Below are 23,139 nucleotides of genomic sequence, written 5' to 3'. Positions count from 1 at the left end.
GAGTCCTGTGAGCAATGCAAAGTGTCCAGTGGGGTTATAGTCATGGATGCTTCCACAATGAGCTGGATTTGAGCCAGGTTTTCAAGGACAAGGTAACATCTAGGAAGCAGCGGGTTGTTTCGGTAGAAGGGCTTGTAGCATATTTCATCTATCTTAAGATGCACATGTTTCACATTTGAACGTCTCTGAAATCAGGCTGCCTTACAATTGATGGTGTCGCATAGTCACTATCAAACAGGTAGTAGTTGTGACACTTTATTATACACATATGAGCAAATTTGGTCATTGTCACTTCAACTGAGTTTTGTAGATTGTTGGCTCTATATCTGTTGAGTTTAACAGACATGTAACATGTCTTACAAAAGATTATACTACTATTAATCCTTGAAATGAAAAGTTTTTGTGTATATGGAAAGGTATGGAAACAGCAGAGTGGCAAACTTTGATATTAGTTGAAGGAAGTGGTTGTCATTGGAGGAAAAACCAATATCATCCAGACTTGCAGAAGAGGAGTCAGTAGCTTGAAATAAAATCTCAGAGACAATATTGGAGTCTTCTTGTATAAATTGTACCACCAACACTCCTGATGGCACAGAAAATGGTAAAATATGGGCATTGACAATTCTGCATAGAAAAATGATAAGGATGAGTCCAGCTCTGAATGTAAAGATATTTTAGGATCACCTTAACCTTAATCTTTTTACTCCATGTGAAACTACGTGTAAAAATCTGTATTTTAGGTTGAAAAGAGCTCTTTCAACAAGTATAAAATAAAAATTCTAAGTGATAAGAAAGCATTGTAATAGTTTAATTGTTAGGGTTTTTTCTTTCTTAGTGGTACATAAAATGATACATCTTACTATGATGACATCTTATATTTAATGAGATATGGGCACATGAGAAGGATGAATAAGCAAAATACGATCTTATGAATATGCAATAGAAAAGCAATACAATATGTGAGAGGGGGTTGGTGATAATCACACCTCATAAGACCCCCAGAAAAATGTTGGTTAGCAAACATAACAATTTTAAAATTAATTTTCTCTTAAACATTTGTATAGACTATCTAGAACATGTGAATTCTGATGTGACTTTTAAAAGAATCTAACAATTTAAAATAGTTTTAAAATATAACTATTTTAAGAAAACTAGTCTCAATGTGTTTATGAAAAGTATAGTAATAATAAAATATCAATCTAAACGCTCACTATAACTTAAAAATCCCTGAAAAATACCTGAGTTCTTAAAAAAAACCCCAAATACCGTTTGATGAATCAACGTCGGATAATTACTTAAAGTATACTTTAACTTATGAGATAATACTAGAAACATAAAACTAAATGATGATAGAATATTGTATCTCTTACAAAGAGGATTATTTTAGTGAAGGCCCTTGGCTTAGATTTTTACTTTTTTGAGAATTTTCCATTTTATTTAATTTTTAAAAAGCATAAGGGTCAATTGTCATCAACTTGTTTGGCTCATATGGAAATAACCAGAAATTTTGAACACTTAGAATCTTGGCACATTCTTCACTTTATCTTTTATGTTATAAAATATACTTAGAAGAAACAGAGATTTTTAGGCTTTACTACTGTATATTAATTCCCCAAAGGGTGTGTCAAAGTGATTTTTTAAAATCACAAGAGAACCACAGCGGTTTAATGCTATAGAAAGATAGTGATCCAAATTCTAAGACAATGCTGTAATGGGGCCTAACTCATCAGTCTCAGTATTTATACCACCAATACCCTATATGGCCCTTATTTTAGTGCTGGACATCATCTTACTATGTGGGTGGCAGCTGCCTGTCATCTCCATAATTCTGAAGAAAAGCCAGGGAATTTGTTTTAGAGTGTTTGTCCAGATGAAACCACATGTGGCCTCCAGGGTGCTCTGGGCCTGAAGCCTAGGCCTGCTGGCTGTGCAGAGTCCTAGAGCTTATCCAGAAGAAAATTTGACTGTCTCCTCAAAGCCAATAAAGATAAAAGAAACCTGTGCTGGTCCAAAACAGCACAGCTCATGTGTGGGAATTGCACAAGATGAAGGTTTATCCTCTGTCTTGGCCTCAGAAAGGCCAGGGAATAGAAAGGAAAGTAGACAGCTGTTGGGTCCCCCTGTTTCATTGTTTTCCTTGCTTAAAAGAACCTTGGAATTGGACAGTTAACTTTGTCCTGATTGACTCCATTGGCAGATAGTGGACCGCGAGTATGTGGTGACAGCAAACTCTGGTTATGTCTGCTTAGGTTATATAATAGCCACTTCGGTGGAACAGAATCCTATGAAAGATAAGACTTGACAGGCTTTCTGTGCCTTGGAAAGGGCCAATTCCTCTTAATAGTCATGAACAGGGGTCATATAGATAGTGGGATAGGTTCTTGGGCAGGCTGGAAAGCTATTGACCCTTGCTATTCCGTGGCAAAATATTTGGTAAAATTGTCACTAGTAGTGTCATAGAAGAGAAACCACACGCCTGTCTGCCCCCTCCAGGGGAACTGGTTTGAAGAACTCAAAATACTTTGGTAGGGTGACTGCTCCTCGTAGCTTCCAGAAAGATACTACAAAAGAGAAGAACTCAAGCAAGGGGCAGTACAGTTTGCACAGAGAAATGGAATTGAACAGAGTTGTGTCAAGGGAAGTTCTTTCTGAATGCGGCCTGCAATCTGAAGTTAATAAACATGTAGCCTTCCAGTATTGGAAAAGACAATCAAGAAAGAGAAAAACACAAAACACAGGAAACAGTAGATCCATTGCAGACCCTAGCACTAGGAAGATAAAAACAGATCTCAGATGGTACAATGAATCCAGATTGGAAAATTCAGTATGGTTGGCCAAGGACAGCAAGGTCTCATATCCGTGATCCCTCTTCCATCCAGAATGAACACATAGGCATAGTGGAAGCCAATAAAACTATTACTGTTTTCCTGATGGAATCCACAGTGTTGATGGTATGTGGCTGATAAAGAACGATGAGGCAGTAAGGAAGCTATTCCTAACATGAACACTTACACCAATATATGATGCCTCTCTTGGCAAGAGTCTTCTGGTCCCTGTAGACTGTGACAGAAGAAAACCACGTATCTGTCAACTTGGAATAATTCTATATCATTATTTTTCTGTGACAAATATACATATGCATAGAATATTATTTGGAAATATGCACAAGAAGTTGGTCCCAGTGGTTGCTTCTGTAAAGGGCGATTCAGCGGCTATAGGAAAGGGGCGTGAGGGAGACTGACTTCTCCTACTCACATTTGGGTACGTTATGAATTTTAGACCATGTATATACATCACTTATTCACACACACACACAAGAGCAAAATAAAAAATAGTTTCTAATAAAATTACAAGTGCACATACATTTTGACCTTGTTATTTCTCTCCTGGGAATGATTTCCTACAAATATCATCAAATGTGTGAAATGATGTGTGTTCAAAGTCAGTCACTGTGACAATGCTTTTAATAGCAAATATTGAAAACAGCTTAAATGAAATAACTTAAATATCCATCAGTAGGGCACTGGTGAAATACATTACATACACCTATACAATTTAATACCATGCATCCAAGCCACTAAAAGGTATGAAGAACATAATGCATTGATAAAGAATGAGCTCCAGGGGCTGGCCTGGTGGCACAGTGGTTAAGTTTATGCACTCTGATTCGGTGGCCTGAGATTCGTGTGTTCAGATCCCAGGCACGGACCTACACACTGCTCATCAAGCCATGCTGTGGCGGTGTCCCACATATGAAATAGAGGAAGATTGCTACAGGTCCTAGCTCAGTGACAATCTTCCTCAAGGAAAGAGAAGAAGATTGGCAATGGATGTAAGCTCAAGGCCAATCTTCCTCATCAAAAAGAAAAGAAAAGAAAAAAATCTCCACATTATTAACTGAAAAAGGCAAGTGTTATGTGCTCCCATTTGAATTAAAAAAAAGTGAAAGGGGTATATATATATAATATACACAAATATGTGTTTTTGTGTGATATATATACACACATATATTCATTTCCTTTTATAAAATATTTCTGAAAAGGTACATAAAAATTGATAACATTGGTTGGCTCAGGAAAGGAGAACTTGGTGGCAGAGTTTCAGGGGTGGGATGGATGCTTTTTATTCCAAAAGAATTCCACAGATGTTTTCCACATCAGCACAATTTTAGATAAATGTTTATCCTTGCTTCATAGACAACAGTCGAGTGCCTAAGTTAAGGCAGTTAAAATATATATATGTGTGTATATATATATATATATATCTATCTCACTCACCCAGTCTCACTTCCTATATAGGCAGCATCTTTTAGAATAAAAAGTCTGCATCTAAAGGCCATATCTGCATGTGTGTTTTAAAAAATTAATATCTGCATGGCCTTTTAACACCAATTCTGTGAAACAATATCTTTAGTTTTCAGGGATAACAAGCATGAACGTAGTCTGTTGCTAATTTCAGTTATTTCCCATCAAGCAAATTATGCGTGAAGAAAAAAATGCCACCACTTCTGACCTCACTCAGCAATTTTTATTATAAAAACAAGATTCTTTTTTTTAGTCACAGATATTGTCTAAAAGCACAGAGGCAATGGCATGATCAGAGAGAATGTTCTTCTATAATTGAAACCAGTTTTTCTTGCTAAAAGGACACATCCCATTTCTCTTTAAACTTTTCTCTTCCCATCCCTCTCACTGGCCCTCCTTCCCTCTCTCCTGTTCTTCCTTCCTTCCTTCTTTCAGCACTGGTTTCTCAGAGACCATCTATTTAAACTCCTTAGAGTGAAGAACACCCGTGGTTGAAAGCCTCAAATGGCTATTATTACAAAAGTTTCCATCTAAAAACTAGTGATGGTTTTATCTAACTTTCTTTCCAATATGCCAAATGGTGAGTTGGGCTGATGCATGTGGATGTGAATCATTGGCTCCAGATCCTCTACAGCTTTTCTGCTTTCTGATCTGTTTGAAGTCCCAACTTTTGCTTAAGCTAAACTGAACATAGTCATGCAGTTTTATACTGATGGACCATTAGAGCTGGAAGGCAGGTTGGACAAAATCTAGTTCAGTTTCACCCAGTTTTACACATGAAAGTAAGGTTGAGAGACATGGTCATTTCTCAAAGGTCACATAACTTAGTCAAATTTGCTCATTTTTTTCCACCATGATTACATCTCAGCAGGAAGAAACAAACCCTCCAGAAGAATTACCTTGCTCTTTTTATCCCTTATCTATGCTTGTCTCCTACTTGGATGAACCAGTGTTTATGAATCAATCACCTTCTGCAGGTTGCAGAACTTGGAAATGAGAGAAATTAGATTGCCTTCTTGAGAGTTAATATGGTAATACCCAGCATTGGCCTCTTTACTTGCTGAAAAACTTCCTTGAGCTGTTGAAAATTTCCTTCACTTTTGTGGTCAAACCGTGTTCATGTGGGCTATATTAACAGGCACGTTAAGACATATGCTAATGTTATGACATTGACCAATGATATTAAGGTATCTAGAGAGATAAAAGGATTTCAGCATAAGAGTTTGGCCTGCAAATATAAAACAACAGCAGGGGAGCCAATGTAGAAGTTGACCTGTATCTTGCTCAGAGCGAGGGAGAAGAAGGCTTGGCCAGGGTGTTGACAATTTCATTCCCATTGTCAAGCTTCTACCTTAGGGAAAGGGTGCTCCTTTCTTGAATTTTCTTGGCTTCCTGGTTTTCTTCTGACCTCTCAGGCCACTCGCTCTCTCATCTACTTGCTCCTTCCAGCTCTCCCATCTGACTTGCAAAGAGAAGAGCTGCTAAGAGCTCATTCATTGTCTTCTCACTCACTACTTTGTCGTAAGGTGATCTCATTCATGCTGTTGAATTCCCAGATTTATCACTCTACCCCAGATTTCTTTTCTGACTCAAATATCTATCTATCTGTCTATCTATCTATCTATCTATCTATCTATCTATCTATCTATCTATCCGTCCATCCACCCATCCATCCATCCATCCATCTATCATCTAAATTTCCAACTAGATTGTCATAAATACAACGTGTCCAAAATTGTATTCTTGATCGCTTCACCATAACCTCCCCCAATCTGCTCCTCCTGTAGATTTCTTCCACTCAGATAATGGCATCTCCACTGGCTGGTTGCTCAAATCAGAAATTTGGTTGTCATCCTTGACACTTCCCTCTTCCTTCCCTTTCAGTCCATCACTAAGTTACATTTTTACTTCCTAAATATTTCTTGAAGCCAACAGCTGTTCTTTGTCTTCACTACCACAGCCTTGGTCTATGCCGCTATCTTCTTTACCTGGAAGATTATGATAGTCTCCTAATTAGTCTCCCCACATTGATTCATTCTTCCACTGCAATCCACGTAGCAAGTGATCATTTAAAAATACTGATTGCATCATGCCGCTTCCCTGCTTAAAACACATCAATAGCCCCTGTTTCTTTCTTCATCTTCAGCTTGCATCTTTCTCCCTTTTCTAAGTAGAATCCAGCCCCTTCCTTCTATGGGTTGAGGGTTTCCTGCCCGAGATCATTCACACATTTTACTCTCTCTGCTTGGAATACTTTTCCCTCAACACGTTTTTCTTCCTCATCTCTCTTAGCTTCTACTAATTCTTTAGTCTATTTTTAAATGTCACATCTTCAAAAAGGCATCCCCTTAACTATAAAATCTGATTTAGGACTCCCTTGATATTCTCTTGCATTGCCTCCTGTTTTTTTCTTTCAAATCACAAATTTCAATTTCTAACTATAAATGTATTTGTGTGATTATTTTTGTCTTCCAATATACCTATTTTTTTCAGTTTTCTGCCCAGCAACCAGAACAGTTCCTGGCACGTAGTAGATAGTATTTGTTGAATGACAATGAATGAGTTATGTTAGCTGAAGAGAATTTTATAATCTAAACGTTTTTTGTGACTCTTTTCTAGCCAATATATTCTTTTGATTATGAATTGTCTTTCCATATAGATTGATAACTAGGAAAGAATGCACTGATAATTCAGATGAGAGATACTTCTTAAAAATTGATGTTCACAACACCCTTTCATGGGAAAAACACACAAAAAAACTAGGATTAGAAGAAAATTATTTCAAGATAATGAAAGCTATATAAAAACCCAAAGTGCACATCATGCTCAGTGGTGAAAGACTGAAAGCTTTTCCTCTAGGATCAGGAATGAGGCAAAGATGCCCATTTTCACCACTTATATTCAACATAGTACTGAAAGTTCTAGCCAGAGCAATTAGGCAGGAAAAAGAAATAAAAGGCATTCAAATTGAAAAGGAAGAAGTAAAATTATCTGTTTGCAGAGTGTATGATCTTATATGTAGAAAACTCTAAAGATTCCACCAAAAAAACTGTTAGAACTAGTAAATGAATTTGGTAAAGTAGCAGGATACAAAGTCAACACACAAAAATCAGTTGCATTTCAATACTCTAACAAAGAACAATCTCAAAGGGAAATTACAAAAATAATTCCATTTACAATAGCATCAAATATACATAGGAATTAATTTAACCAAGGTGGTGAAAGGCTTGTACAATGAAAATTACAAAACATTGCTGAAAGAAATCAAAGAAGACAAAAATAAATGGAAACACATCCCATGTTCATGGATTGGATGACTTAATATAGTTAAAATGTCAGTACTACTCAAACCAATCTACAGATTCAGTGCAATTCCTATCAAAATCCCAAAGATATTTTTTGCAGAAATAGAAGAACCCATCCTAAAATTCATATGGTATCTCAGGGGATTCTGAAAAGCCAAAAAAATCTTGAAAAAGAAGAAGAAAACTAGAGGACTCACACTTTCTGATTTTAAAACTTACTACAAAGCTACTAATAAAAGCAGTGTGGTACTGGCAAAAAGGCAGACATATAGATCAGTGGAATAGAATAGAGAGCTCAGAGATAAACCCTCGAATATATGGTCAAATAATTTTTGACAAGGGTGCCAAGCCCATTCAATGGGGACGTAAAGTCTTCTCAACAAATGGTACTGAGAAAACTGGATATATACATATAGAAGAATGAAGTTGGACCCTTAGCTAACACTATGTACAAAAATTAACTCAAAATGCATCAAAGACCTAAATGCAAGACCTAAAACAATAAATTTCTCTAAAGAAAACATAGGGCAAAAGTTTTACAACATTGGATTTGGCAGTGGTTTCTTGGATATGACACCAAAAGCACAGGTAACAAAAGAAAAAATAGGCAAATTAGACTTCATGACAATTAAAAAAATTTGTACATCAAAAGATAGTATCAACAGAGTAAGAAGGCAACCCATAAAACAGGAGAAAATACTTGCAAATCCTATATCTGATAAGGGATTAATATCCAGGATATATAGAAAACTCCTAAAACTCAACAATAACAAAAGAACCCAAATAAAAAATGGGCAAAAGACTTGAATAGACATTTCTCCAAAAAAGATATACAAAAGAATAATAAGCACAAGAAGGATATTTAACATGACAATCATTAGGGAAATGAAAATCAAAACTACAATGAGGTACTACTTCACACCTATTAGTATGGCTATTACCAAAAAAATAGAAAACAACAAGTATTTGCAGGATGTGGAGAAACTGGAACCCTTGTGCACTGTTAGTGGGAATGTAAAATGGTACAGCCGCTGTGGAAAACAGTATGGCAGTTCCTCAAAAAATTAAAAATAGAATTATCATATGAGCCCGCAAATGTACTTTTGGGTATATCCCCACAAGAATTGTAAGTAGGGTTGCAAAAAGATATTTGTATACCCATGTTCATAGCAGAATTATTCACAATAGCTAAAGCGTGAAGGCAATCCAAGTGTCCATCAACAGATGAATGGATAAGCAAAATGTTGTATAAACATACGATGGAATATTCTGCAATATGCTACAACATGAATAAACCTTGAGGACATTATGCTAAGTGACATAAACCAGTCACAAAAAGATAAATACTGTATGATTCCACTTATTTGTGGTACTTAATCAAATTCATAGAGACAGAAAGTAGAATGGTGGTTGACAGGGGCTGGGGGGAGGGGGAAATGGGGAGTTATTGTTTAATGGGTATAGAGTTTCAGTTTAACAAGATGAAAATAGTTATGGTGATGGATGGTGGTGATGCTTACACATTATAAATGTGTTTAATACCACTGAAATGTACACTTAAAAATGGTTAAGATGGTAAACTTTGTTATATTATAGTGCAATAAAAAAAAGAAAAACAAATGACATGCAGGTGACAACTCTGACCTACCTGCATTTTAATTCATGTGTGTCAGTCTCTGAGGTCCTGAGGAGAGTGAACTTGTAGGGAGGCCCTCAGACTTGAGGCCAGTCCTGGGCCACATTAATTCACTTATAAATATCACTCATGAGGCTTTGTTGGAGATAACCTTACAGATCATTGCCCTTAGTGATGCTTGGCATCATTACTGATTTAAGCTTATCTTTCTTTTTGAAATAGCTGTGCTTAGTAACTCAGGAAGTACTAACAAATTTTTCCAGTTATTAAAGGTTGCACTTACCAAATATAGTTATCATCTGCATGTGCCACTAAGGAGATTAGCCAGGCGAGGCTAATCTCAGGCCAGGACTTCCAAACTGTTCAATCAGGTCCTTTCCTGCAATTTGATTTTATGGGCTTGGGAAATTCTATTGACAGTGTGCTAATGGGCCCAGCACTAACTGGACAAAAGTACTACAGAATTCAAGGAGGGATCTTAATAAATCTTAGCAATAAATTTATTGTCTTTCTACATGCCAGGGATTATGCTGTTATACATATGTTGTTTCATTCCATTCTCATCACGGCTCCTCAAAGCGTGGTTATGGGTTATCAGCTCCATCTTACAGATAAGTGAACATAGCTTAAAAAGTTTTCAAAGCATAGTTAGTAACTTGATGAGCTGGGATGTGAACCTGAGTCTGCCTGAGTCCAGTGATTGAGCTCTTAAGCACTGCATGAAATTGACTTCTTCTGATTTGATCATGCATCAACTAGTTGGTATAGACCAACTGGTTTGGTTAGTAGCCAAAATCCCTCTCCTCTAAGTCTGACTTATGTCATGATAATAATGCCGACGGGTCATTAAAATACACCTTTGGGTATCATTCATTATTTAATTAAGGTCTTTTGAGTACCTTCTATATATACTAGCTACTATGTAGAGTCTAAGGAATGCAGATGAAAAGACACAGTCCCTTCTCCTCAGAATCTTGCAGTTTGGTGGGAAACAGGCAGATAGCCACATATACACAATACAAATGATCAATGCTATAATAAGAGGCCAGAATCTGAGGAATCAAACAGGGGTGTCACCGAAATGCGATGTGATCCAACCCTTGGAGACTAGAGATTTTCCAGGCAGATATGCAGAAAAAGAGAAAGAAAAGTGTAGCTCTCTGGCTAGAGGAAATAGTGTGCAAAAATCCAGGAGACCTCTGGTAGTACCTCAATATTAAGGCAATGCCAATTAAGTGGGGAGGGGAGGGACAGTATGTCAAGAAACTAAGCTGAAGACATCTAGGCAAGGGGCTAGACCACTTCTTTATTCTACTCAGAGTTCTTTTGAGCGGGAATGGAAACCAAGTCATCCTAGCTGCAGTAATGAAGTTTGACCTTTTAGGCTTGAGTGTCTATAGTCTCTGTATCTCTTAATTCATGCTCTCAAGACAGAGAATCTGATCAGTCACTGGCTAACCGCCTAAGTCAGGTATCTGTCCCTCCTCTTTCCAGTAGGATGCCCCACGTACATGTGTGCATGCACGGATGGATGGGGGGCAGGTTGCACTGGAGTTTTCAAGGTTGGGATCCCATGGTAGGGAGAGCCTTCCTAAGAAGAATGGATGGGAAAGTTCCCCTAGGAAGCCTGTGAGTGAGAAAGGCAATAAAGTCTATCTAGCACAACATTGTGGGCCAGGAAGAAACGTCTAGATTCTTTAGTAACATTCACAGAAAGCAAGAGGAAACTCATCCACTAAAACCACAAAGTAACTATTTTAACATTTAAGACAACTCTCATTCCTGACTCCAAAACATAACAACCATAAGGCTGAAATAATTAGGATACTTTTGCACTGCTACTGATTTTGAACTATTTAAAAATTAGTATGGGGCCTGGGCCCGTGGCTGAGTGGTTATAGTTCCATGCACTCTGCTTTGGCAGCCTGGGTTTGCAGGTTCAGTTTCTGGGTGTGGACCTATTCCACTCACCAGCCATGCAGTGGCTGTGTCCCACATACAAAAAAATAGAGGAAGATTGGCACAGATGTTAACTCAGGGCTAATCCTCCTCAAGTAGAAAAAGAGGAGGATTGGCAGAGGACGTTAGCTCAGGGAGAATCTGCCTTGGCAAAAAAACTCCCCCCCCAAATTAGTATGTATAAGAATCATCTCACAAATAAAATACTAGCATAAACATCTTCTCCGTAACTGTAGCAGAGAAGGCTGGCTATACCAGCAGAGTCACTAGGCAGGAAGAGGCTGTCTCTCTGAGTAACTGCATGGAACAGAATACACCTCACCCTCATTCACAGTGGACAGTGATGTAAGTGAGAAATTCACCTATATTTTTCGGGCTACTAAGAGTAAGAGCTGGTTCGTTAAGGCAACTGGTGTTGCTTACTTAGAAAATGCAAGTGGAAATGATGTGCCCCCTTTCTGTGCGTGGCCTGTATGTGGCCCTCCCCCACTCTGGATAGAATGGAGTCTACCTACTCTGTAAGCCTGGATCCCTGAGCGACTGTGTGGAAAAGATTCCTGCTGATCTCTTCATAGCACAGTACTGTTATGTGAGCAAGAAATGAATTTCTCTCATGTTTAAGTAATCACACATTTTGGGGTTTATTGTTACAGCTGTTAGCCCACCCGAAATAGCAACCAACCATTCTGGATATGTGAGAATTTATCATACACTATCCTTTCTTTTATTTCTGCCCTAAAGTAATAAAGGAATAAAGAAATGATGCTCACAAAGAGATGTGAAAAAAGTTTACAGTGAGTTTTCAAAAACATTTTTATGTAAACATTTTTCTTTAATGAACTAAAGTAAGCTTTTCGACAATGCTCTCAAATTCTGTTTGTGAAAAAGTGTGAAAAGAATTGTCATTTTTTCTGTGTTCGCCATAGGATAAAAATCAGTAAATGCAGTAGCAATTTTTATTGCTCTGATATTTTGTAGTTTCATATATTTTAATAAATTTATCCAATTTAAAATTTCATGAAAGAAGCTTTTCCTTCTTAGATATTTGTAGACTTATTGGAGTTGAAGACAGTTCCACTTACATAAATTTATTGCTTAATAAATTATGTAATTTTACAAATAGAAACTTGAGAATTCACAAAATAGACAAATAGAAAGGACCAGAAAGGAAAAGTAGCATCCCATTTTAATGAAATACATACAGTGAGTTATGGAATAAAACACTTAAGAGTAGGAAAGTTTTTAAAAGTTGGTACGTCAGGAAGGAGGCCACTCTCTTCAATCATCTTCAATGATGCATTTTATAAGTTGTCTTCTCGATTTTATGTTATCTTCTTAACTTTTCCTTTTCCAAATACAAGCCTTTCAGCATATATAACATTATGCATATCAAAAATATTTATAGTTTGGAATAGCTGCAAATGACATAGGCTCCCAGAGAATATTTGCTGTTAAATTTGTGGAGCTCTGAAACAGTATGTAGAAACATGTTAGTAAGAAAGCATATACCACTATTTCCAATTAAAAATACTTAACAGTTTTTAGTGTTGTGTTCCTTGTATCATGCAGTGTAGAGAAAAATGTGAAGTTCGGAGTGCTGACTTTATTTTTCAGGACTCATAAATTAATGTTTATGTGAGCCAAGTACATAATAATACAATACGAATTAGACTGTAGAATCGGAACACGTAACATCAAAATTTAGTTGGTTTATATGTGGAAAACTTGACACTGGTAAAAACAAAATTTTCTCTAGCACAAGTAAATAATTAAGTTATTCTTTAAACATTGCCTAAGCATTTGGTAAAGACTATTTTTATTCTCTTCATAATATTTTCCTCTTTGAAAAATGTATAGTTTCATTTTTATGTTTTCCATGTTCTTTTTCCTATGTTAAAATGACTATACTTGATACGTTATTACTTATTGGCAATATAAATAATTTTGTGCTTTTCAATGACACTAATGTCATGTTCCAGTTGCTTCATTTCTTGTTCCAGCTTCTGCTTGCGAATCTTCTTCGGCACGGAATCAATGAAGACCGAGAGGGACTGGAACTCCTTATGCACCTCTTCCCAGTTCTTTTTCAGCCCCTGCAAACGGTAGAGAAAACTGCAGACACTAAAGGAAACTGCAAAAGTAAAGTAAATGGTTGAGAAGATTGTACTGGTGAGGAAAAATATAAATAGGTAAAGAAAACTGACCAAAAGAACTTTAAGAATGACATGTATTTATCAAGTACTTGGCCACAGTAACAAGAAATATGGTACGGAGGCCAAACTCTGTCCTTGATCGTGTGCTCAGGTCCCACTGGGAGTATTTATTTGCTCTGTTTTTAATGTTACTGTACTTGTTTTTATCATCAAGTACGCGTGTGCAGAGTGATGAGTAGTGAGAAACCAAGCTCATAGCAAACACTTTGGTAAAAACGACAACTTAGAATTGACATCTTCAAGCAAAAAAACACTTGAACAGAAAATTATTTCTTATAGAAATTTTAGTTTTTTCTCTTTAAACCATTATCTTCATTCTTTAACAGGGAAATCACATCAAAAGACTTGATTCTGACTTGCATGGCCATGTTTTAAGAAACATGTCTGACTAAATGAAATTGTACAAAATGCCCAAATTCAACTTAACGAGAGATGATTTTTTATCTATCTTTTTAATATATTAAAGAACTCTCCCTGCATATGGTCTTGGGATCTATATTTCCCATTAATGGATTCTAGAAATGATTGAAATGTCATTAAAAGTAACACACATGCTAATTCAATAATGTAGTTAATGTTTTATATGCTCAGAAACCAACGAATTCAAAATTAGGGATCTCTTAGGGGCAATAAAGGTTATTTCCATCTCTGCATAGTTCTCATTTCTTATCACAGTGCACTAGAGGCCCCAGTGAGAAAATGGTCATAAATGGATAATTGAATTCATGCAATGAAATTTCATAAATTAACACTTTCTATTATTCACCACGGTTGAACAATCATTTTATTTACACAAAAACCAAAAGTAAAACTGAAAGGACAATTAAAATGTTACCTTGAAAATATGATCCTTGAAAACCATGGCCATACATTTAGGTTTAAGGGAGGATTAGAAGTATCATAACATCTTCATAATAAGCCCTCACAGCACCAATTTAATTGTGTAGAAACTTTTGGGGGATAATAAAGTTTCAATGGTATATTTCCATGCTTAGGTAAAAATGATGATAGAATGGGGCACACTGTATAGAAAAGTTTGGTTGGGAAAAAGAACAACAAATTTTGAACCCTTGTTGAGTGAGAATATATCAAGGATTTGGGAAAGGGAAAAGATAGAAGGAAAAGTATCCAGGTTAAATGTTTAAAAGAGGGGGATAAATTAACAATTCCTTCTTTTTTGCTGAGGAAGATTTGCCCTGAGCTAAGATCTGTGCCAATCTTCCTCTATTTTGTATATGGGTCTCTGCCACAGCCTGGCCACCAATGAGTGGTGTAGGTCCACACCCAGGAACTGAACCTGGGATGCCAAAGTGGAGTGCACCAAACTTGACCACTAGGCCACAGAGCTGGCCCTTAACACAGTTCTTAATAGCATATGAGATATATTTCTAAAAGAAGTCCTCAAAGGAATTCTATTTCTCCATAGTCTTTCATTATGAAATGGGAAATAGGTTTCCACAGTGCGCCACAGGAGTGCCTACTGCAGAGAGGAAATCTATGAACTTATGCATTTCCAAATATCAAAGGTTTTTCATAGTTATTTGGATGCTATTTCCATATTACTTGTGGTCACAGCAGGTACACTTTTCTCTGTATTTCCTTTTAAAGGGTAGTTTGCTTTATCTCCCAGTGTGTACAATAATGTTTGGATCAAAGTCAACAGCTAGGGATGGGAACTAAATGTAACTAATATTTCATATCATATTGGAATAGGCTGTTTGCTGTTTTTAAGACATTTTTGTTATTTCATCTAGAAAAATTGTATTCACTGCAGCAATAGTGATTTTCCCCTATTTTTATTTCTTAATTTTTCTCTCTTCTATTTTAATGCTGAAATAATACTGCTAATTTTGGGAAAATTTCAAATAGGGAGAAGCAGTCATGAAATAAATAAAACGTACTTTGAGTTCCATGCTCCTTTTGCAGCCACCCCATCCCCATCCATTCTCCACCTTCTTGTCCTACTCTATGACTATGGCTGGAGGCTGGTGGGGTTCTTTCCTGTGAGCTCTTTTACCCTCCAGCCTCTGACCGAGTTCAGCAAAAAAGGCACTGGCGGCAGAAGAGAGAGGTTGGGGCATTTCATCCCCCTCTCCTTGACATTACCTGGACACTAGCTCTGGCTCATCCATCTGTGACAGCAATGCCTGTCAAGTGGTCCCCTTCCAGACTCCAGCTCTCACCAGGCTCTGGTAATGCTGTTTCATGCCCCTGCCCTTCAAGCCTAGGGTGGTGGTGGATTCCCACTGTCCTTTGCCCTGAGGTGCCTCAGTGTTCCTTGTTGGTTCCCTTAGCCATGCTTCATTTCTGTAAATAGCGCCTTCATAAATTCTCTTCAGAATCACAGCTGAGTGTGCCTTCTACTTTCTGCTGGAGCCCTAACTGATAGAGTTCCCTTTGTTACCTCCTACGCACGTGCATGTAACGTAGCAGAGAAAATACCAGCCTGGGAATTGGTTGATGTGTGTTTTAGTCCCTCTTTAGCCACCTGATAATTTTGTGACAGAGAGCACATGTAAATGAAACTCCAAGTTCACTGACAGTAAGGACTGCGTTTGTTTTGCTCACAGCAGTATCCCCCGGGGCTGGGTACAGTGCCTGGAACACAACAGATGTTCCATAAATCAACAGATGGATGAATGCAGAAATGAGCCCACTTCATATATTTGCATTTTACATCTTCATCTGTAAAATGATAAGTTTGGACAAGATAATCCTTTCCAAGAATAATGAGACTGTTACTTTATGAAGAATGAGCAGAATGTGGCTGACTCAGGGACATACAACCATATTGTCATAGAACCATACACAGTTCTTAACCAGGGAGGAAACATTGTTCCGGGCTTCTCAGGGACACAGCTCATGGCTTTGTTGCCATAGCAGCTATACTACCTGGCTAATAAGGCCTCCAAGGGAGGATGTGCCATTGTCACATCGAGGGCACGCAAGGGAACCCTGCAGTGACCACATTAGGAAGCTGAGGGCTGCTTATCCACGGTGGTCAGAACTGCGTGGGAGGGAAGAGCATTTTCCTTCTGAGAAAAGTTCTTCCTCCCTCTTCCTATTTTTCAGCATCATTTAGACATAAAAACCTGGCTTTCACAAAAGCGTGCACTTTCTAAAAATGGTAGAATCCAACCTAGAGAGAGACAGAGAGGAAAAATGGGCCAAAGACCAGACTCTTCCTGAAAGTGACATGCAAAGTCCAACCCCCATGTCTGCCAGCCTTCCTGCCGGCCTGTCTTCCTTTCTTCCTTCCAGCACACCATTATTAAACATCTGTGTTTACACCGGGCACTGGGTTAGGCACTGGGGAGACTGTTGTCAAGAAACAGACACAGTCCCTGCCCTTAAGTGACTCCTGTTATCTGGGATACCCTTTCACTTTGCAGTTTAAGGCCCAGCTAAAGACCTACTTACATCCTTTAGTGGAGACCAGTCAGTCCCCTGGGACCTTAGAAAACTTAGGATCTGTGCACACACATACTCGCATCTATATATGCCACATATATACATATCACCCCTCCTCAATTAAATTACAACATTACCTATAGCAGAAATTTTATCTTATGCCCAGCTTAATATCCTTGGGACTTCACATGATACTCTATGCAAAATGGGCTTTTAGTAAATGTTTATTGACGATTATGATGACATTGATAAAATGGTAAGAGTTTATCACAGCATATGAATCTATTTTTCAACAGAAATTAATGCAGTAAAAAGAGGATTTTTCTGTTTTTAAAAGGTCACTAAAAATGGCTCTGAGGAAAGCCTTCAAAATAACAAAACAAAGGGTAAAGTACTATTTTTTACCTCTATAAAAGATAACATGACTATAGAAGAGTATAAGTGTGTGCTTCCTAAATACTCTCCAAAGATGATCATGGAGCAACCCTGCTCACATCCCCCAATATATTAAATGCTTCAGATAAACGTCCTGCATCAGAAACTGCAGTGTAAATATGACTTTAAGTCTATTTTATTTAAAATAAGGAAAATATATGTAAAACCTAACCCCGGGTTATTTTAAAATTTGGACATTTGGCTTATAGGAGAAAAAAAAGTTGGCCCAGGAACAGTTTCAATTATTCTAGAGCTCCATCTAGTGAAAAATGTCTACTTTATGGGTGTTAATTTTGAAAAATACAGCGACATGAGAATAAAAATAAAAATGAGTTTTTTGCTTTATTTATGCAAGTTCATTGCAGGAGAAGGTGAGCTTCTTTCCAACACCATCTTCAGGAAAAAACAGAAACTCACCAAATAGGAAACAAAATATTTTTCAGTGAATCTCTATATTACAGCTTTTTGCTCTCCCCAAAGGGTCAGTTTTGCTGCACGTCGTTTGTCCCCGTAACCAAGAGGGCGGGTTCTCATTTCAAAGTCCCAGTGCTGGCTTTAATAATCAAGTTGATCGAGGACATTTCTTTCAGAGCCATTCTAAAGAGTGACACATGAATATAAATTACAGCACACTCACCTGCAGAACCGTCTCCCTTTCTTCATCAGATAACCTTTTCATAGCTGCTTTCCTGAGGTTTTCCTGGATATAATTATCATATTCTTCTTGGGCTTTCTTTACTTCCTCATTTCGCTTACATATATACTCAGGTGTGACACCATAATCCTTACAAAGATTTATTTAGGGGAAAAAAAATCAATATCCTGAATGCAATTTTATATATATGTACCTACCAACCAATCAATGACTGAGAGAAAACAAAATATTACAGGCTTAAAGCTTTCGCTCAAAACACTGCAAAGTGACAAAATTCAGTGATTTTTTCCCCATTGGGAACTAGTGGATTCTGGTCTTTTAAAACCATTGGAGTTGTTATTGAGGCCACTTGTTTTCCCTCTTTTGAATGTTTCCAGCACCTGTTCTTGGCTGATAACTCAGCTCCTCCTTTACCCATAAGAGTTGGTTTTTCTTTCTTTATTTTAGGTGCTTCAACTTTACCTTGGAATATCTTGAATATCTTGAGGTCCCTTTTGCATGGTCTTGTTAAATAAGAAAATGATAAATGCTTCCAAGGCATTATAAAAACAAACTCTTAAGAAGTACTAAGCATATGTGCTTTAAGAGAAAATTGACTTGGGAATCTAAGGTTGTTTTTGGAAACACAAAATACATTTTCAGCCTCCCGAGCTGCTTACAAGGCTGACTGAAGCAGTCAGCCATGATTCTTTCAGATTAGTGAATGTGTTTGATATCACTGTGTAGAGAAACAGAACTACTTGTTTATTCTTCAAAAAATTATTTGAGAATGTACTTGGTGCTAGCTATACTAGTGAATAAGAAAGTCGAGAAAGTTTCTGTCCTCATGGAATGTACATTCTATGGTGAGAGAAACTCACCAATAATAGAGTGTAAAATAATACATCTAAGTGCTCCAAAGTAAAATAAAGGACAGTAAGGGGGAAGAAAGCAATAGCAGCTATTTCAGATAAATAAGACTGTCAGGGAAGACCTCTCTGAGGAAGCAGCTGTTGAGAGATAGGTAGTCATTAAAACTATTCACAAATATTCTGGTTCTTCTTCTAGGCACTTGGAAGGACAACACTTTCCTGCTCCCCTTGACGTGAGATGTAGTCATGTCACGTGACCTGACTTGCCCCCTGTGAGCGGAAGTGACCTCTGTGCCTTTAGAACTAACTTGGATGACTTGCCATGTTCTTTTTCTGTCTGGTACAGTGACAAGTGATGTTCTGGGTTGCCTGGGTCCTGGAACCAGGACAAGAAGCAAGAGCTTCCAACAACCCTCAATGAACATGTAGCATAAGCAACTTAGTTGCTTTAAGTTACTGAAATTTTGGGGTTATTTGTTACCATAGCATAACCTAACCCATCCTGATTGAACAAGGGATAGAAATACTAGCTTTAAACATGTTCTGGAAAGTCGCAAAGCACTACACAAATAAGCTCTAAGAGCACAGTATTCTGGTAGGTTAGCACAGTGGTAAACAGTCCCATTCACTTCAGGAGACACTGAGGGCAACACCGCATTACAGCTCAGTACAATTACTGATGTTCATAATGATGATTCTGTATCATCACAGAAAGATTAAATTATATTTGGCATACTCTGTTTAATAAAGGGAAGGATTTGATACACTTTTAAGAAAAAGAACTATGTCACAAATGAGTAAAATCTTCAGTGATTGGAAATATTCCCATGTGCTGAATCATTGAAGGCTAATGAATACTACTAATATTGATAATTGCGTGTATGATAATATCCACCCTGTACTGAACTTTTATTGGTGCCAGATGTTGTGTCAAGTGCTTGATGTATTTTATATCACTTATAAATCTAATGATTTGTTAAAGATCACAGACTTAAGTAAGTGGCAAGAGTTAGAACTTGAAATGATGCCCCACCACTATTGTTATATAGCTCAGGCAATCATTCATGCTTCTGTTTGTTTTCACAAATTGTTTCTCATGGCTCAAACAGGCATATAACATTTTATTTGGAACTAAAGCATGAGGTTCACTCACTTTTAAAAAATGATATTGCCCATAAAAGGACTTACTATCTCACTTACCAATAATAGATTTTTTAAAACTTATTGCTGATAAGTGGAAAGAAAGTTGAGTAAATCCTTCATGAGCCCTGACTGCTTAGCCAGCAACACCAAGAAGACAAACGTGCAGAGTGTTTGTGTGGCTTGGCAAACAAGCATAGGTAGACTAACAATATTTTTCTGTCTTCGTGATGGATACTTTCAATCTTCTGCTCAAAGCAGAAAATGTATTGAAGTGAATAACTTAGGCAGAAGGCAGCCAGAAGGAGGGGCTGAGTGTGTGGCAGTTGGTGGTATGACCATCAAAGGACAAGGGTTTTTATATGATAGTGGAGAAATAATGGATTGGAAGTGGCTTTAAAGAGCCAGGAGACTGAAATTTCTGCTTTTCCACACTCTATGGGACAGAGACTCTAAGAAGCCTCCAGGGCCACAGAAGGAGCAAGTATCTGGAGAAGCCTGAAATAACTTTATCTGTGTGTGCTGCCAACTCCTAGATTCCTGCTAACGTCTTCCAAAGGTGTCTGAGCCTACTGGGTGACGAGTTTCTCAGAGAGTATTTGTGTTCTCTGACAACGGCCTTGAGGTTTTTTTGAACAGGCATTGGATTTATCACAGTAGGTCACTAGACGACCTCAATGCAGCCCCCCATACATCAACACTGCAATTTCTTTTTTTACTCTTCCTTCTTTCCTTCCTTTCCTTGTTGCTATAACTTATTATGTATCATTATTCTTTAGGGTTTTGCACTCATATTTTACTACATGTGTTTCAAGCACTTTTGCACTCTAGAAGTATACAAACTAAAAGAAGTTTTGTATAAGTTGTTTTTTTGGCAAGCTTTTTCAATTTTAAAGATCTTCTATATTTAAACAATTAAATCCAAACTTCTATAATTTCACCAATGAAATCATATGCCTATCTGATAAGCAACTTTTCAGATAGAAATGAAGGAAAAAAGAAGACTAGATTATTGTATAGTACTTTCAAAGTCTGTTTTACTCCAAACTAAAAATAAGTGAATATAGTCAGGTTGGAACAGTAATGTGAATTCTTCACTCTGCACTGATGGGGTGGATGACTTTAGAGTTGTATTCCTCTTCATTTCACTCATTCTGCTACTAAGATACTGCAAGCTAATGATTTAGTCTTAGGGTCTTCTGAAAGATTATTCCTTCTAGATTTATGGTAGTGACCGTGCTTTTAGTGACACTTCCATCTCAAAATTTAATACATTTTAGAGAATGTTTGTTATAATTGTTAAATATATCTACAATTGAAATTAAGGACAACAATTATAGTTTTTCTCTACTGAACTATGTGGTGGTGTTCATTCCAAATTCTCTGTAATAGCATCACATTAGACTTGGACCAAACACAGATCGCGGAGAATGGGAATTGGGAATCTAGATAATTTGTCCAGTGAGAGCACTATTCATGATAATACAGACAATCATTATGAACACCATATTTAAACTACTTGAATCTCAGGTTGCTGATTAATATATCACAAGCCTACCTTTTTACTGATGTACTTTGGAACCAGTCCTGAAGTTTCAAGATCATGCTTGTCTCCTGTTCTTTTGTCAATGTAAATTGGTTTAGGCTTTTTCGCCACTCCCATAATGACATCGGCTGCATTTGTATTTATAAAATTTTTTTCACTCTGTATTCCCATGACTGGATGATCAGTCCTCAATGGCACAGGAGGCTTTTTGGGCTCATTCCGATCAAACTTTTTTTCTGTTAAACATAACATTTCCTTGTTAATATTAAACTATAAACATTGCTACTTAGTACTATTTATAACATCCAGATATTTTACCACTGGTATATTGGAGTTTTATTAATAATATATTCAAAAATATAAGGTAAAAAATAAGTAATCATAATCATATCATATGTCTCCTATACACTCCTCCCTGATTGACTCTCACCTCCTAACGTAACTACTATCCAGAATTTATCTTATTTCTCTATACCATGTTCTCTTCATTAGCAGCAGATGAAACTGGCCATTTTTACACAGCTTCTTCAACTGGACCATTCCAACTCATCTATTTTGATACACCCACGTCAAAATGTCATGTCAAAATGCTAAAATGTGAAATAATTGCAATTTATTTCTAAGAACCGAAGGCAACAATTATCTTGACAAAACCTTACTCAAATCTTAACCCCATCACAGTTACTTAAGATTTTGGCTTTATTCATTCCTGCACGGTTTGAACTTTTTATACGTTTATATAACTTTTATTATCAAAAAATCCAATAATTTTTATTAAAAGTGTATGGACTCGATTTTTTAAGATTGGCATCTGAGCTAACATCTATTGCTAATCTTCTTTTTTCTTCTTGTTTTTCTTCTCCTCAAAGCCCCCCCAGTACATAGTTGTATATTCTAGTTGTAGGTCCTTCTAGTTGTGCTATGTGAGATGCCACCTCAGCATGTCTTGACAAGTGGTGCCATGTCCGTGCCTAGGATCTGAACTGGCGAAACCCTGGGCCGCCAAAGCGGACCGTGCAAACTTAACCACTCAGCCACAGGGCCAGCCCCTAATCTCTTGCTATAGACTGAATTGTGTCCCCCCAATATTCATATGTTGAAGTCCTAGCCCGCAGGGCCTCAGCACTTGACTGTAGTTGGACATAGGGTCTTTAAAGAGGTACCTAAGTTAAAATGAGGTCATTAGAGTGAACCCTAATCCAATATGACTGACATCCTTATAAGAGGAGGAAATTTACACACAGACATACACAGAGGGAAGATCATGTAAAGACAGAGTGAGAACACAGCCATCTACCAGCCAAGAAGAGAGGCCTCAGAAGAAACCAACCCTGCTGACACCTTGATCTTGGACTCTAGCCCTCAGAATTGTGAGAAAATGAATTTCTATTTAAGCCTCCCAGTCTGTGATACTTTGTTCTGGCAGCCCTAGCAAACCAACACACCTGGATATTAGTTCTACACCCCAGAAACATTATAAAGGAGTTTTTGAATATTCATTTATTCATTACTTCATGCAAAATATTTTTGTTGAGCAAATACCATGTCCCCAGGTAATGCTCTAGGAACTGCGGACACAGCAGGGAACAAAAGAGACAAAGTCCTTGTTTTCATGGAGTTTACGTTCTGATGAGGGAAGAAAAATTAAAATTTAATATGTAGAATATAACGTATATATTTGGTT

General features: G+C 37.3%; 1 protein-coding gene across 13 annotated transcripts in view; it reads right to left on the bottom strand.

The window, feature by feature from the left end:
- Positions 1 to 12,276: 12,276 nt before the first annotated feature.
- The window catches only part of ENKUR (enkurin, TRPC channel interacting protein), a 24,443-nt gene continuing 13,580 nt past the window's right edge, over positions 12,277 to 23,139 (bottom strand). For 6 of the 13 annotated variants that reach the window (XM_005606884.4, XM_070254829.1, XM_070254828.1 and 3 more), the window contains 3 exons: positions 21,468 to 21,691; positions 17,901 to 18,047; positions 12,373 to 13,297 (listed from right to left, as the gene is read on the bottom strand). In XM_005606884.4, coding sequence (XP_005606941.1) covers positions 13,124 to 13,297; positions 17,901 to 18,047; positions 21,468 to 21,691 — 545 coding nt within the window. In that variant the 3' untranslated portion in view covers positions 12,373 to 13,123. Of the gene's footprint in view, positions 13,336 to 17,900; positions 18,048 to 21,467; positions 21,692 to 23,139 lie in introns of all 13 variants that reach the window. The other 7 variants (XM_070254832.1, XM_070254833.1, XM_070254831.1 and 4 more) reach the window with 4 other exon arrangements.

Source organism: Equus caballus, chromosome 29 (genome assembly GCF_041296265.1).
Source record: "Equus caballus isolate H_3958 breed thoroughbred chromosome 29, TB-T2T, whole genome shotgun sequence".
Taxonomy (NCBI): domain Eukaryota; kingdom Metazoa; phylum Chordata; class Mammalia; order Perissodactyla; family Equidae; genus Equus; species Equus caballus.
Note: the sequence above shows the minus strand (reverse complement) of the source record. Positions and strands in the feature narration are given on the sequence as shown.